Source organism: Fringilla coelebs (genome assembly GCF_963513975.1).
Source record: "Fringilla coelebs genome assembly, chromosome: 5".
NCBI lineage: Eukaryota > Metazoa > Chordata > Aves > Passeriformes > Fringillidae > Fringilla > Fringilla coelebs.
In genome coordinates, this window is record NC_140033.1 from 19,776,077 (window position 1) to 19,788,857 (window position 12,781).

The window sequence follows — 12,781 nt, forward strand, 5'->3', positions numbered from 1 at the left end:
TTTCACATCTCAGTATTCATAACCTTGCACATGTGGCTTGGGCAAAACACTGTGGTGTATGAAAAAGACCAAGCCCTTGTGAAGAAATCTCACTTGCAAATTAAAGCTTTGCTTTTATCGATCCAACTGGTCAGGTGCGTGCACCTGCCTGTGTTTACACTTATTATTTGCTTTTTCAAATATGTATTCATACTGTTGATGTGACTGAATTTCTTGCACTCCATAAACAGTGATTTCAAATGATTTAATGTGATGTTGTCCTTCATCTGCCTATAATACAAGGCATATGATAGTAATGTCCACATTAAAAAAGTCACTTCGTATTGGAGGAACACTGATTAGAAAGTAGTCTTTGACTGTAATCTTCAGCTTAGTCAGGCAGGATTTCTTAAATCTTTTGGAGCACTTCAGTTATAATCTCTGAACAACTTATAGCAGATGGCAGTACAGTAATCCCATATGTACCAGGATTCCAGTCCCTGAGACTCCTTGTTCTCTTTCTCTTTTGGTGGGTACTTAAAACCATATCTCACTTTTGCCTTTCACTCTGCATGATGCACCTGGCAAGCAAAGGTGAAATCTTTGTAGTCTTCTTGAAGGGCTAAGGGAAACTGCTTGCCCTGCCGAATCTGTCGTATGCATGGTTTTGGATATGATGCATGTTGGAAAAAGAGGGTTTAAGGATCTGAGTTATTCTTATCTTTAAAATCTGGACTACTAAAAATCTCTTGCCTTCTGTTCAATTTATGGTAGAGAGTACTCCTTCACCTTCTAAGTTGTGTATTAGCTGTGATACTTTCTTGTAGGAAAAGTTACTGTTTTATTTGACAGTCTTACTAGTGAATGATGGCTAAGCTTGGTGTAGTCATTCCTTTTGACATTGCTATGCTAAAACACATACATTTATTTGTGATACAGTTTTGGTTTTAAAGCAGTCCATTCTCAAATGTAACACTAAATTCCCTCAACCACTTTTTTTTTTTTTTTTTTTGATAGGTGGAAAAAATTAGATTTCTTCTCAGAAGTATTGATTTGGAAGACATAAAGGTTGGCACAGTTGAAGAGTTTCAAGGGCAGGAGTACATGGTTATCATCTTATCAACAGTGCGTAAATTTACTGTGATACTATTGAGAATTTTTATGTATCTAATTCTCTGTGTTTCATTTTTTATATAGGCCTTTAAAAAATTTAGAAACTATATTTTTGTCCGTCTATCACAGGATTTGAAAGCAGAACTTATTAAGTGCATGCTTGTAGAATTACTCTTCTCTTTAAAATATGGATTATTAAAAATCTGTTGCTTTCTGATTAAATTATTAAAACTTCACATTTGCAGCTTGGAGGAAGAGTCCATGATTTTCTCACTTTTTTTTTTTTCTTCCTGAGGGCAGTGGTACTGTGCTTACTTTCACAAGTGGTATGATGTTCAACGTCATACCATAGCTTTTCAATCCACTATTAGAACTCCCTTAAAGTAGTTCTAGGTACATACTGCACTCTTATTTATAAGGACTCATTATTTAGGTTATGAAAATTTTCTTTTTTTAAAGATAGGTTCAAATATGGATTAAATATGGATAAAAAAATAATGAGTCATGGTTTTAGCACACTACTTTAGCTGGTTTTCCTATGCTAAAACAAAGCACACTGATGAGGCTACTGAAGAAGGCTGAAATACTGAAAGACTCATTGTGAATTGTCATTCAACTGAAAATATTTTTGCAGTAAGGAAATATTATGTTAAGGTTACACTGTGGTATGTTGTGTTCTCATCATTTTATTTCTAAAACTATGCTTAATTAATTTTAGGTGCGATCTCAGAAAGTCGTAATTGATGATGAGAAACACTCTTTGGGCTTTCTCTGTAACCCAAAGAGATTTAACGTAGCAATTACTAGAGCAAAAGCTTTGCTGATTGTCGTGGGAAATCCTCACGTTCTTGTGAAAGTAAGTTTTGAGTTTATATCTTTGAATTGCACATGTTATTTGCCACAGCATTTGAATAATTTTGTGGTTCTTTGATGTGAAGAAGCATCAAAACATGTTAGGAACTTGTACGTTGTCCTCAGTCTGCGTTTGGGAATATCTGATCTCCATGGGTTCCATACGAACAGACACACACGCAGTAGATTTCCAAGCGCAAGGGAGGAAATTGTGCTCTGTGCATACAGACTCCTAGCTCCTTTTTGTCTCCGGCATGGAGGCTCTGACATCCTCTGAAGTTCTCCAGCATTATGCAAGTCCAGTAAGCATGTTCTGAATAACCTCACTCACTTCAAATGGAGGGTGGCAGAAGTGATTGTTCCCAATTAATGCAACGAATGCCAGGGAAGAGGACTCCTTTTGGACTCATGCATGGTCCTTGCACAGGAGTAAGTTGAGCTTGTCTTAATATCTCATTTTATGTCTGACTTCATGAACAACAAAGAAGACAGTATTCCAGAAATGGTCTGAATGAAAATTTAGTTCCCCCACACCTAACATGTAACTATATGTAATTGGGAGCAGCTATAGGTACCTTCCTCACATGTTGCACCATACTTGGACAACTTGTAGAGTTCTGTTTCTGGAAGAGGTCCTATTAAATCTCTTACATTCATGCACCATGTTAATTTGTTTGAAAATTCACTTTACTGAGCACCACAATTACAGTTATATATTAATTTTCTCTTGTAGGATCCCTGTTTTTGTGCACTGTTAGAATACAGTTTAATGAACAGAGTTTATATAGGTTGTGACCTGCCCACAGAGATGGAACACCTGCAGAAGTAAGTGTCTGATCTTCACTTTAACCTTGCTAGATATTGATCAGTTTACAGTATTTTTAGAGCTAGTGTCATTTGAAGGATTGATCAGTGCCACAACGTGTGTTATCACAGTAGGATTGGATTTTGCATTCCTAAGTAAGCATTATGTAAACATAATGATATAATGTAACCCTATTTTCTCCAACCCCATAAGAGAGTCTGACCATTAATTACTAAATAAGAGCTGTTGTTGACTTTGGTATCTTATGTATCCCCAAATGTTAATGGCATATTTGATGATCATTAAGGTGGAGAGTACAGCAGAAGTATTTAAGGTGATTTCACTGTAGTTAAAAACAAAGTGCTTGAAATTTGATTTAAATATGTTCCTTCTGATAACGTAATAAATACAGTGTTCAATGGGTATTATATACTAGATAATACTGTTTTTTTAATCAAAACTGTTGTTTATGGGAAAGGTAAGGAAGATTTTTACTCCCTTTAATTGACAGGTGTGACTAGTTTTTTGATGTTCAAGATGCATTCAAGAGTTTGGTATTCATCTGTTTTGAAATGAAAAACACTTAAGAGAAATTCAGTCCTGAGCAGATAAAGCACTTTTTGTCCTCAGGGAGCGTCACATGTTCTGAAAGGGATAGAAGTTTCTGCAACCAAGATTTTTTTTTTTTTAAGAAGTGAAAAAGTTGAAATTAATAGTGTAAAGTAGTAGTGGCACCTTATTAGCTTTTCTGTTTAAAATGTGTATTACTGTGCCTCTGCAAAGAACAGTATGCCTGAATCCTCCAAGCTTCAGGAGAAAAGTATCGAAGGACTCCTATATCAGTTTTTCCATATTTTATTATTGTTTCAGCTTCTCATTTTTCTCAGATTTGTGTAGTGCCACCTAAACTGGACTGTCCCAAGAACATAAATGTGTGTCATCGTTGTGGGAGCTTTACAGTAATGTATATCTATGATGTGAACTGGAGTCACACATTAAGTATTTGTACTCAACTAATACTGATACTTAACCTTAACCAAAACCCTACTTCCAATTTTTAAGGCCCTTGTATATACAGCTGAGATCACACAAAGTGTTCTTGGTTTCCACTGTAGTTTAGCTAGCTGCTGTGGTGTATGTCAGAGCAATGCCTTAAGTGGTGGGTTATAGAAAAAGAGAAAATTAAAACTGTTTTGCCTTCCTGTAAATGTGCTGTAGAATAAAGTATTGTGTTTTATTTTGCCAGAATTAAAACAAAATTATAGGTTAGCAGTATTTCTGCTCTTGGCTTAATGTGGTACTGTGCTTTACCATTAAACAGTATTTTTCTCTCTTCCTTGTCCTTTCCTTGGTGATTAAGTCTTGCCGCACAGCACTTCAGGAGTAGCTTGACAATTAGACACCGTGTTTAAAAATTGCCAGTACAACAAGATGGATTTCTGTATCAAACAGAAATGTTTTAGATAGCAGTATAAGCTACAGAGAAACAAATGAAGCAGGGGTAAAAGATAGGAAGCTTCTGTTTGTCTTATTTACAGTCCTTTAATGTCACTTCCATTCCTGGTATGCACTGGGCTTCTTTCCCTTGATATGCAGATACTGTAACTTAAGTGCACTCTTCTTAAGGAAAGGTAGCAGTATTGAATCTGCACATGGCTGCCTAAAGGTGCTGTTCTAGCTGGTGGCTGAGGGAGCTGGGTGGTGCTTTGTGGCTTCTCAGTTCTTTCATAAAACCTCACAGGTTATGCAGAAGGGAGGTCCATGAAACATACCCTGTGTGTCAGGTCCTAACATGCTTGGGCATGTCTTTATTAGCACACAGTAAAGCTAGAGCCCCCATAATGATTTTGTTTCAATAAAAGCTGAGGAATTTGTGCTGTTTGTGAACAGAGAGAGCTCTCTGTTGATGTGCCTTTTGGTGCAATGATGCTTAGCAGAAGTGTGTGTTTTCATAAGAGAGCCATGTATTCTTAACAATATATCACTTCCACATCTCTGGAAGTGTCCAAGGCCAGGCTGGATGGAGCTCTGAGCAAGCTGGTGTACTGCAAGGTGTTCCTGTCCACAAAAGGGGTCATAGAACTAGATGATCTTTAAGGTCACTTCCAACCCAGGCTATCCAATATTCTGTGATGCTCTGTCTGTCAAAAAACAAAACATGTCTTTGTATGAGTGTGGGAAATGATATCTGTATTGTCTCACCCTTCACATGAGACTGAAAATAGAATAAAAGTTTTTAAAACACCTCTCATTTGCCCCATCTCTGGATCAGAAAAGGGCTTAATCTCACATATGAGTACCAGAGAGATGATGCCAGTCATTGACAGCTTGGAAGGTGATGGATATCACAATATATGCGTGTGTTTAGCAGCCAAAAGAGCAGTGAAGCTACTGTAAGGGGAAAGGGGACACAGCGTTGTGCCTCATAGTGAGACTTTTTAAGCAACAGCATACCATGTTGGCACAAAGACAAAATTGTGCTCCAAAGGACAAGTACTAAGGGTGCAAATTTGTTATTTGAATTGGTCCTTGACAGCAGCGTGGCCCTGGGGCAAGGGAGAGTGGCAGGGCCTGCAGCATGACCTGGCAGAGCAGCCCAACCAGAGCAAGGTGCAGTTCCTGCTGCACTGGAAGGCCTGCCCTTGGCACAGAGCAGGTGGCCAGGCCAGCTGGGACAGAGTGCTGAGCCAAACCTATACACAGCCCTGGCAGCAGGGAGCACAGAGGGCAGAAGCATGAAAATATGCATATTGTCAGCTCTTGGCAACTTGCTGAAAACAGCTTTTGGGAAGTCAAGGGCCTTTGGTGGTTTCTGTTCTGTTTTTAAGAGCTGTGCCCTGGGGCAGTGAAGAGGATGAGGTAGTGAGAGCAGAAGGGTAGTGAAAGTCTCCCTTTTGGGTTCCCTTAAATTAATGAGCAAACTGCCCAGATGGCATAAGTGAGGCAGAAGAAGAAATCCAACATAAACAATTTGTTTAGACTGCCTAAAATGAAGACATTCTTTGTGTGGAATAGAATAGTGACCAAAAGGCATTTTCACCATGCGTCACACTGTTTGGGGAAGAGTTCTCTGCAGAGTGTTCAGGTCTTGCTGTGGAAAAAAACTATGCCTGTAGCACTCCTGATGTGTATTTCCATCCTTGAAGTAGCATGCTTGTTTCCATAGGCTCCGTACCTCTGCCACCAGTCCAGCAGCTTGTGCAGAAAGGGCAGGTGCTGGCATGGTCAGAGCCAGTCAAATTCAGCATGTGCTGTGCTGTCATTTTTCTGGCAGGTGATGCGATTTCTTCTATCCAAATTTCTGTAGTCTTGAGGTTGTGCTGGATTTTCCTCTTGGAAGACTTGACATTTATCAGATGTGGTGATTTTTAACTTTAGACCCAAGGAATTGCTGGCAATAAGGTAGAAAATAGCTGCAGTTAACTTTCTCAGAATGGTCATTTATTTTACTTAAGCCATCACCCATTTTTAAAAACAATTTGTTTGCCAGTCTTCTGTCAGATTTCTTCATCTGAATAATACAATCAAGGGGTTTTTTAAGTGTGTTATACTAGGTACTGCTAGCCAGACAATAAGTCATTCCATATACATTCTGTCCTGTTTACACTGAAAATGGTAACAGTAATATTATCCCTTTTTTACTTTATTATATCCAGAATGTAAGTGTTAAAAATTATTTTGTGCTGCAAGCATGTGTGGCCTCTATGGTAGTGCCCTGTACATGAGCCTCATTTGTGTATAGAGACATTGCTACCACCACAGAAAAGTCTAGCAAGAGAAAACTTCAAAAAGAGATTTAAAAAAAAAAAAGTGACTCACAGCAGATACACGTGGAAAGAAGCATGTAACAAAAAAAAAAAAAAGCATAATTATTTTTTACTGAATTCGTTAAAAGCACCTTAATGCTATGTTTTATATTGCTGTGTAATCTTTATCCAGATTAAACTGCACATCTGCCTGGAGTTGAAGTTAACAAGAATTGGTCTGGATTTGAAAGCCAATCTGTGTTGTCCTGCTGCCTGCTTGTAGAGATACCCTAAAATAAGTTCCTGTTGTTTCCTCACCATGAGAAATGTGAACAGTTCCGCATAATTTTCCCTCTGTTTCTCATGTCCTAGAGTTTGTGTCACTCTTTGTACATCCAGGCAAGAGCAGAGTGCTGCCTTTAGTCATAGGCTGCTAAGGAGTAACACTTGATAAGAATCAGCCTTGCATGTACCAACTTGACGAAACAGTACCTCAGGTCTGGTGACAGTGGTTTGAACCGCATGTTAATGTTCCAAACTTGTTTCTTCTATAAATGATGTTTCAGAGAGTTTTAAGAGTAAATTTTCCAGTGAACCACGTGGAAAAATAAATTCTTACCTCACAACACTATAGGTACATTTTTTAAAAATCTCTTGAATGCAGTTAAGGGCTTTAAAATTGCATTCTCTCTCTTCTGTTTGTCCCCAGTGCATGAAACTCCTCATTATTTCCTACAAAATAAAATTACGTTTGCAGTCCAGGAGCAACTTGTGTTCCAAAAATATCTATTTTAGTAATTCCTTGTGCTCTTACTGTACAATGAATTTGCCATTTCTTTTTTTTTTTTTTTATGCATGGAGTTTTTGCACTGCACTTGAGGCTGGAAACCCATAGCACATCGGACCTTGCAATTCACAAGCCTAAGGCTGCAGAAATCTGTATTGAAACAAAACTCCAGATAAAATTTGTATTAGCAAGCCTTCTGCTGAATGATAAATCCACTCTTCAGGAACTTACCTCATGCAGTGTGAAGATAAGGCCTAGATACAAAGAAGTGAATCACTTTTCTCAGCAGTGCCATTGAAATTCAGACATTTTCCTAGAGGGCTGAGTACTCCATGCCCAAAGGGGAATATAATTTATATTTCTGTCCACCTTGTGGACTTTACAGAGTTTTTGAAGCTGTAGATCTGTTTAAGAGTTTCAACTCTTTTTTTTTTTTCTCCTGTCTGTTTTTTGTGCAGTAGGTAGGTAGGTAGGTATGTATGCAGAAAGTCCCACACATGTGAGGAGGAGGTTAATGCAGTACCCTGAGTGGGTGTATGTAAACAAAGACAACTAATACATGTTAAAAGTGTGAATAAACCCACCATTTCCATGCAGCCAGGCCTGTGGAGTTGTGGATTTACTTGCCTCATGTTAAAGACTGGGAAATGCAACAATGTTTAAGAACATGAGGAATGAAACCATCCCAGTTTCTCTTTAAAGGTTATCCCAAACATTAGCTTCTAAAAAATATCTGTGTGCTGTTTGCCCCCGGAAAATTAACTTCTTTCTTACTGAGTATTTTTGATACTTTGAAATGCATCTGCTTTATGCAGTGCAGATACAGGCTCAGTGTAAAGACATTCTCCACTCTTCACTGACTGCAAAGCTAAAAATCCCATTAAAAGCCCAGGAAGTAATATGATTTTTTTTAAAATGTTCGCGAAGTGCACTGTCTCTACATCAGTGTGTATTTGCATGCATGGGCCTGAAAACCTTTAAATTACGACTTTCATTCAGGTACACATTGAATCTCTTTCTCCCCTTTTACAATATTACAGTTTCAGTGTGAATTTCTGAGCAACTGCTGCCTATTTTGTGGTACATGCATGCAGTGTCTTGATCCATTAACACCTCAGTGGTTCCATTAGCACAGATAGAATGAGACAGGTACCTCAGCAATTATTCCACCTCACTGACATCTTCTGCATCAGCAGCGCCTGGGGAGGCACATACCTCCCTGTCCCTGGCAGAGCAAAGAATTACTGCACAGCCTCTGCAGAGCCACAAAAGCATTGTGTTTAAAGAAACCCCGTAGCCTGATCCAGCTCCTGCTACCAGCAGTTCCATGCCATGTATTTCAGATTTTGGTAGAGTCACTCCTGCTTTCCATTATGTGATACAGAGCAAGTTTTAAATGGCACTTTGTTTCTTTCTTCAGAAAATAGGCTTTTGCAAGTTTTACTAGTTGACATTCCTTTAACACTATTTTCTAGTTTTATTTCTTTTTCTAATCAAAAATGTGTATTTGTCTTACATTCACTTAAGAATATCTAATTAGATCCCTATCTGGGATCTAATATCATAAAGACTAATTTTGCATTTGTGGCTTTAGAGTCATGATGAACAGCTACAGCCCACAAACAGCTGAATGCCCAGGGGCAGCATTATATTTTCTGCAGATATTACCTGTGTTGCTTGACTTGACTGTTATTTTTTTAATTTACTTTTTCTTGTTATGTGAAAATGTCATTATATCCAAATATAATTCTGCTCCAGCAGAAGCTTTATTTAATAATATATGCATCTAACCTTTCTTCATCAAATATCTTTGTTGTTATTGTCATTTATTTAGCAGCTTGTGGATAAGCAGGAAAGTTATTCATATGCTGTAATTTTCTGTATCAAAAAACTAACAAATACATATTTAATATGTATTAAATATCTTAGAAAAGCCTTCAAAAGAATCTAGTATATCAAATAATTATTTCTGAGTATATCAACCAAATTTGTCATTTTGTCCAAGTGTATTTGATACAGTTGGCTTTGGATGTGGCTTTCTAGGTTCCTGGTATAAGTCCTGCTCTTCTCTCTGGTTTCTACTAAAATTCATCAGTTACAAGAAGCTTTCCAGCATGGCGAAGAGCTGGAAAGCTTTCAGTTCTTGCCAGCAGAAAACATGACATGATCTGATACTAGCAGGGTTAGGAAGAAGGCACATCCATTCCACAGCCTTCATACCAAGGGGTGTCTGCCATTACCTTGTTGGGTGGCATTAGCTGTGACACTCACACAGTGTGACCTCTACAGTTTGTCTTCAGGGCAGACTACATGGCCCATAGTTACCCATGTAAAATGGGGGGAGGGAGGGATGTGTTCCATCTTTAATAGAACTTCAGGGTTCAAGCAATTAAGTTGAAAATAGTCGAGATTACTTTTTAATTAACTCCTTAATAAACAATCAATTTGCAGACTAGCTGTTTCCTTTAATTGGGGGGTGGGGGGTTCACGTGGATATTTTTGAATAAGCTCTAGTAGATAATGATGGAATATAAAAGTATCTCCCCTTAATGCAATACATTGATTTGATCTTCTGCTGCTTTGCAAAAAAAAAAAAAAAAAGAAAAAGAAAAAAAAAAAAAAGCTAATTTAGTGTAACTTTATTTTCTGCATCATAACTGCCAACTTTACCATCCCTGCCCACTGTCTACCCTGTCCAGCTCTCAGTTCCATCTGTTCCAAGTTTGTATAAGGAACTTTACTCTTGTTTCTGTCTGGACAGACAAAATAGATTTGATCCATAACTTCAGCTTATAGCCTTAGGCATGCTCTAGCAATAGGGGCTTGTGTCCAAATTAGTATTTCATACTATAAATTCAGAATAGTGAGAAATGATGCAACCACTGATAGTTACTAGTCAGAGGTAAGTAGTTCACCCAGGATACTCCTGGAGATCTCCACATTACTACACCTGAATTACAGAGCATCCAGCAAGAGCCCATTTGCTAAGCCATGCACAAGTGCAGACCATTTACACACACATGTGCAGTGCTTTAGCTTTACTATTGAGAGTATTTCCACTTCTTGAAGTGTGGCTGGCTGTGTAGGGCAATAAAATTAAGAAAGAACATTGGGTTATATAAGCAAGGAGGTAACCATCAGCACCTGCAGGTTTGCCAAAAATCACAAAACACTACATCAATTTAAAAAGTTTTGCCCAAGGCTTCACTCATAGGATTACAAGAAAAACCTGTTAAGTTGATCGATGAGAATCCAGCTCTTCATTGCATGCGTTGCGTGTAATCTCACCCCAATAGCTCTTAGGGGGAGCTTCCCTTACCAAGCTCAATGTTTGCAGCCAGGAATGGAGGGACATGATTTGCAGCTCTTGTACAGCACTTATACTTTGGGGATGTAGTGTGGATATTTTCTTTCTGGGTTTGGGCATCTTTCCAGATGTAAAGACAGACCTGAAATGCTACCTGTGTAGCATAAAGCCACAGAAGAGGTTTAGTATGGAAGAGACCTTTGGAGATCACCTAGTTCATCCCCCCTGTTCTGAGCCTGTCCAACAGGATCTGGTTGCTCAGGGCCATGTACAGTTGGATTTTTAGTAGTTCTGATATTGCTCAGTGCTTTTGAGAATTTACTCTTTCTAACATATATTGAGTTCTAATTTTTTTGAGAAATGCTGCAAGAATTTTTCCTTTCTCTGTTCTTTACTTCAGTCACTTCTAATCTCTGAGCTGAAACTAAGCCCAAATATTCTTGTGTAAGCAATAGTCAAAGGGAAAAGATGATTATGAGTTCTTGAATAGTAAAACCAGATATTTTAACTCTTTCTCATTGTTGCTGTATTATTATTCAAAACTGCTGTATTATAAACTTAGCAAAGCACTGGTTTTATTGGGAGTTTTTGTCTAATATTGTTGGACATGTGTATTTTGACACCTGTGAGAAAATCTGGAAATTAATGCCAGGAAATTTCCATTTGTACATGGCCATTTGCAAACATCAGACAGCAGCAGCCACTGAAGATTGTATTTTGGTTCTGCATTACCTTTTCTGGGATGTAAAATGAGGGATGTCGCCAGTTGAAGTTCCTGGACACTAAGTCCTTCTGATAGCATGTTCAATTTACACTGGAACATGTCTCATGGGTAGGCCAATGCCTGAATTCATATGCAGCAAGCATCTGCAAGAAGATGTGACAAAGACTGTCTGACCTCCACAACTCAATATACAAAAAATAATTGACCTTATGAGGTAGGTAGATGTTGGCAACTATCCACACATCTGCACATGTGAATGCCAAGCTTGAGACAAGTAAATTACCTTGGCACCATGCATGCTGTCATGCCTGACAGGGTCCTGGCAGCAGCTCTCAGTGGTCATGCTATGCCTGACAGTCTTGTGGCCGTTGCAAGGAGCAAATCCATCCTCCTCCATGGGAATGCAGAACTGCTCCCAGGAGGACACCTCCCTGTGGTACATTGTGAGACTTGGTTTTTTGTAGCAGGCTCAACAGCAAAAGTTTGTTGGGCTGCCAAGGCATATGGTTTTACAGTCCCTGCACACTGGTTGTGTTTATTGGCATCTGTGGTTTGGGACAGTGGATCAGAGGGACAGTTCATCATTATGTGAATTCACTGAGTAGGGAGACTGAAGAACACAGAGCATACAATAAATCTGGCAAACAAGGCAAATGCTGCATTCTCATCCATCAACACTTCAGGAACAGTGGAACAAGACACGGCCTGGTAGGTGGGACAGTACTGCCTTGCTGACATGGGATGACCAGTAAAGGCTCCGCAGTGTCTGGAGGATGGTGTGGCTGCAAGGGAGGTACTCCAGCCTTTCAGGGCCATGGAACATGACTGACAAAGTCCATTCAAGTACTGAAACAGGCTCTCAGCTATTGTACTTCACAATCCAGTACATTTAGAAGATTCAGGGTGGGGCTGGCCTGTACATGTGGAGTACAAAAAACAAAATGGTACTGGCTTGAAAATCACCTGGATGTTAACACTGTACATACAGCCATGACTTCGTTTTGTCATTCTGTAACTGCAAAACTGGACATGTTTTACTGGTAACTTACAGATTTTTTATGTTCTTCTGCCTTTTGGCATTTTTTTTATTTGAGCACTCCTGGGATGAGGGCACTGTTAATCTTTATAGAGTATTTCGCGCTTAATTAATTGTAAGGACTTAGGTAGCTGAGGGCTTTTATTTTTCTTTACAGAGTAAGATATCAATTAAAATGTAAATCTTTACAATTGCTTTCTTTGGGACATGGGGATCCCTATAATTGAGCTGTGTAGATTATTCACTGTTTTCAAGTGATTCATTAATAATAATGTGTTGGCACAGCCGCTCCTTCTTAATTCCTTACAATTAAATGGACAATGCTAAGTGTTAAAAACAAGTAATGACTTGTATGCATTTTGTCAATGTATGCAAAGGGGGTTAAAATAGTTGTGTCGTTAGATCAGCTGTTTGCTAATAACATTTAACTGT

General features: G+C 38.7%; 1 protein-coding gene across 1 annotated transcript in view; it reads left to right on the forward strand.

Moving 5' to 3' along the window:
* MOV10L1 (Mov10 like RNA helicase 1) overlaps positions 1-12,781 on the forward strand; it is a gene marked incomplete at both ends in the record, with an annotated part of 47,795 nt that overhangs the window by 26,448 nt on the left and 8,566 nt on the right. Inside the window, 2 exons of the mRNA XM_084205429.1 lie at positions 997-1,104; positions 1,811-1,948. Coding sequence (XP_084061555.1) covers positions 997-1,104; positions 1,811-1,948 — 246 coding nt within the window. The remainder of the gene's footprint in view (positions 1-996; positions 1,105-1,810; positions 1,949-12,781) is intronic.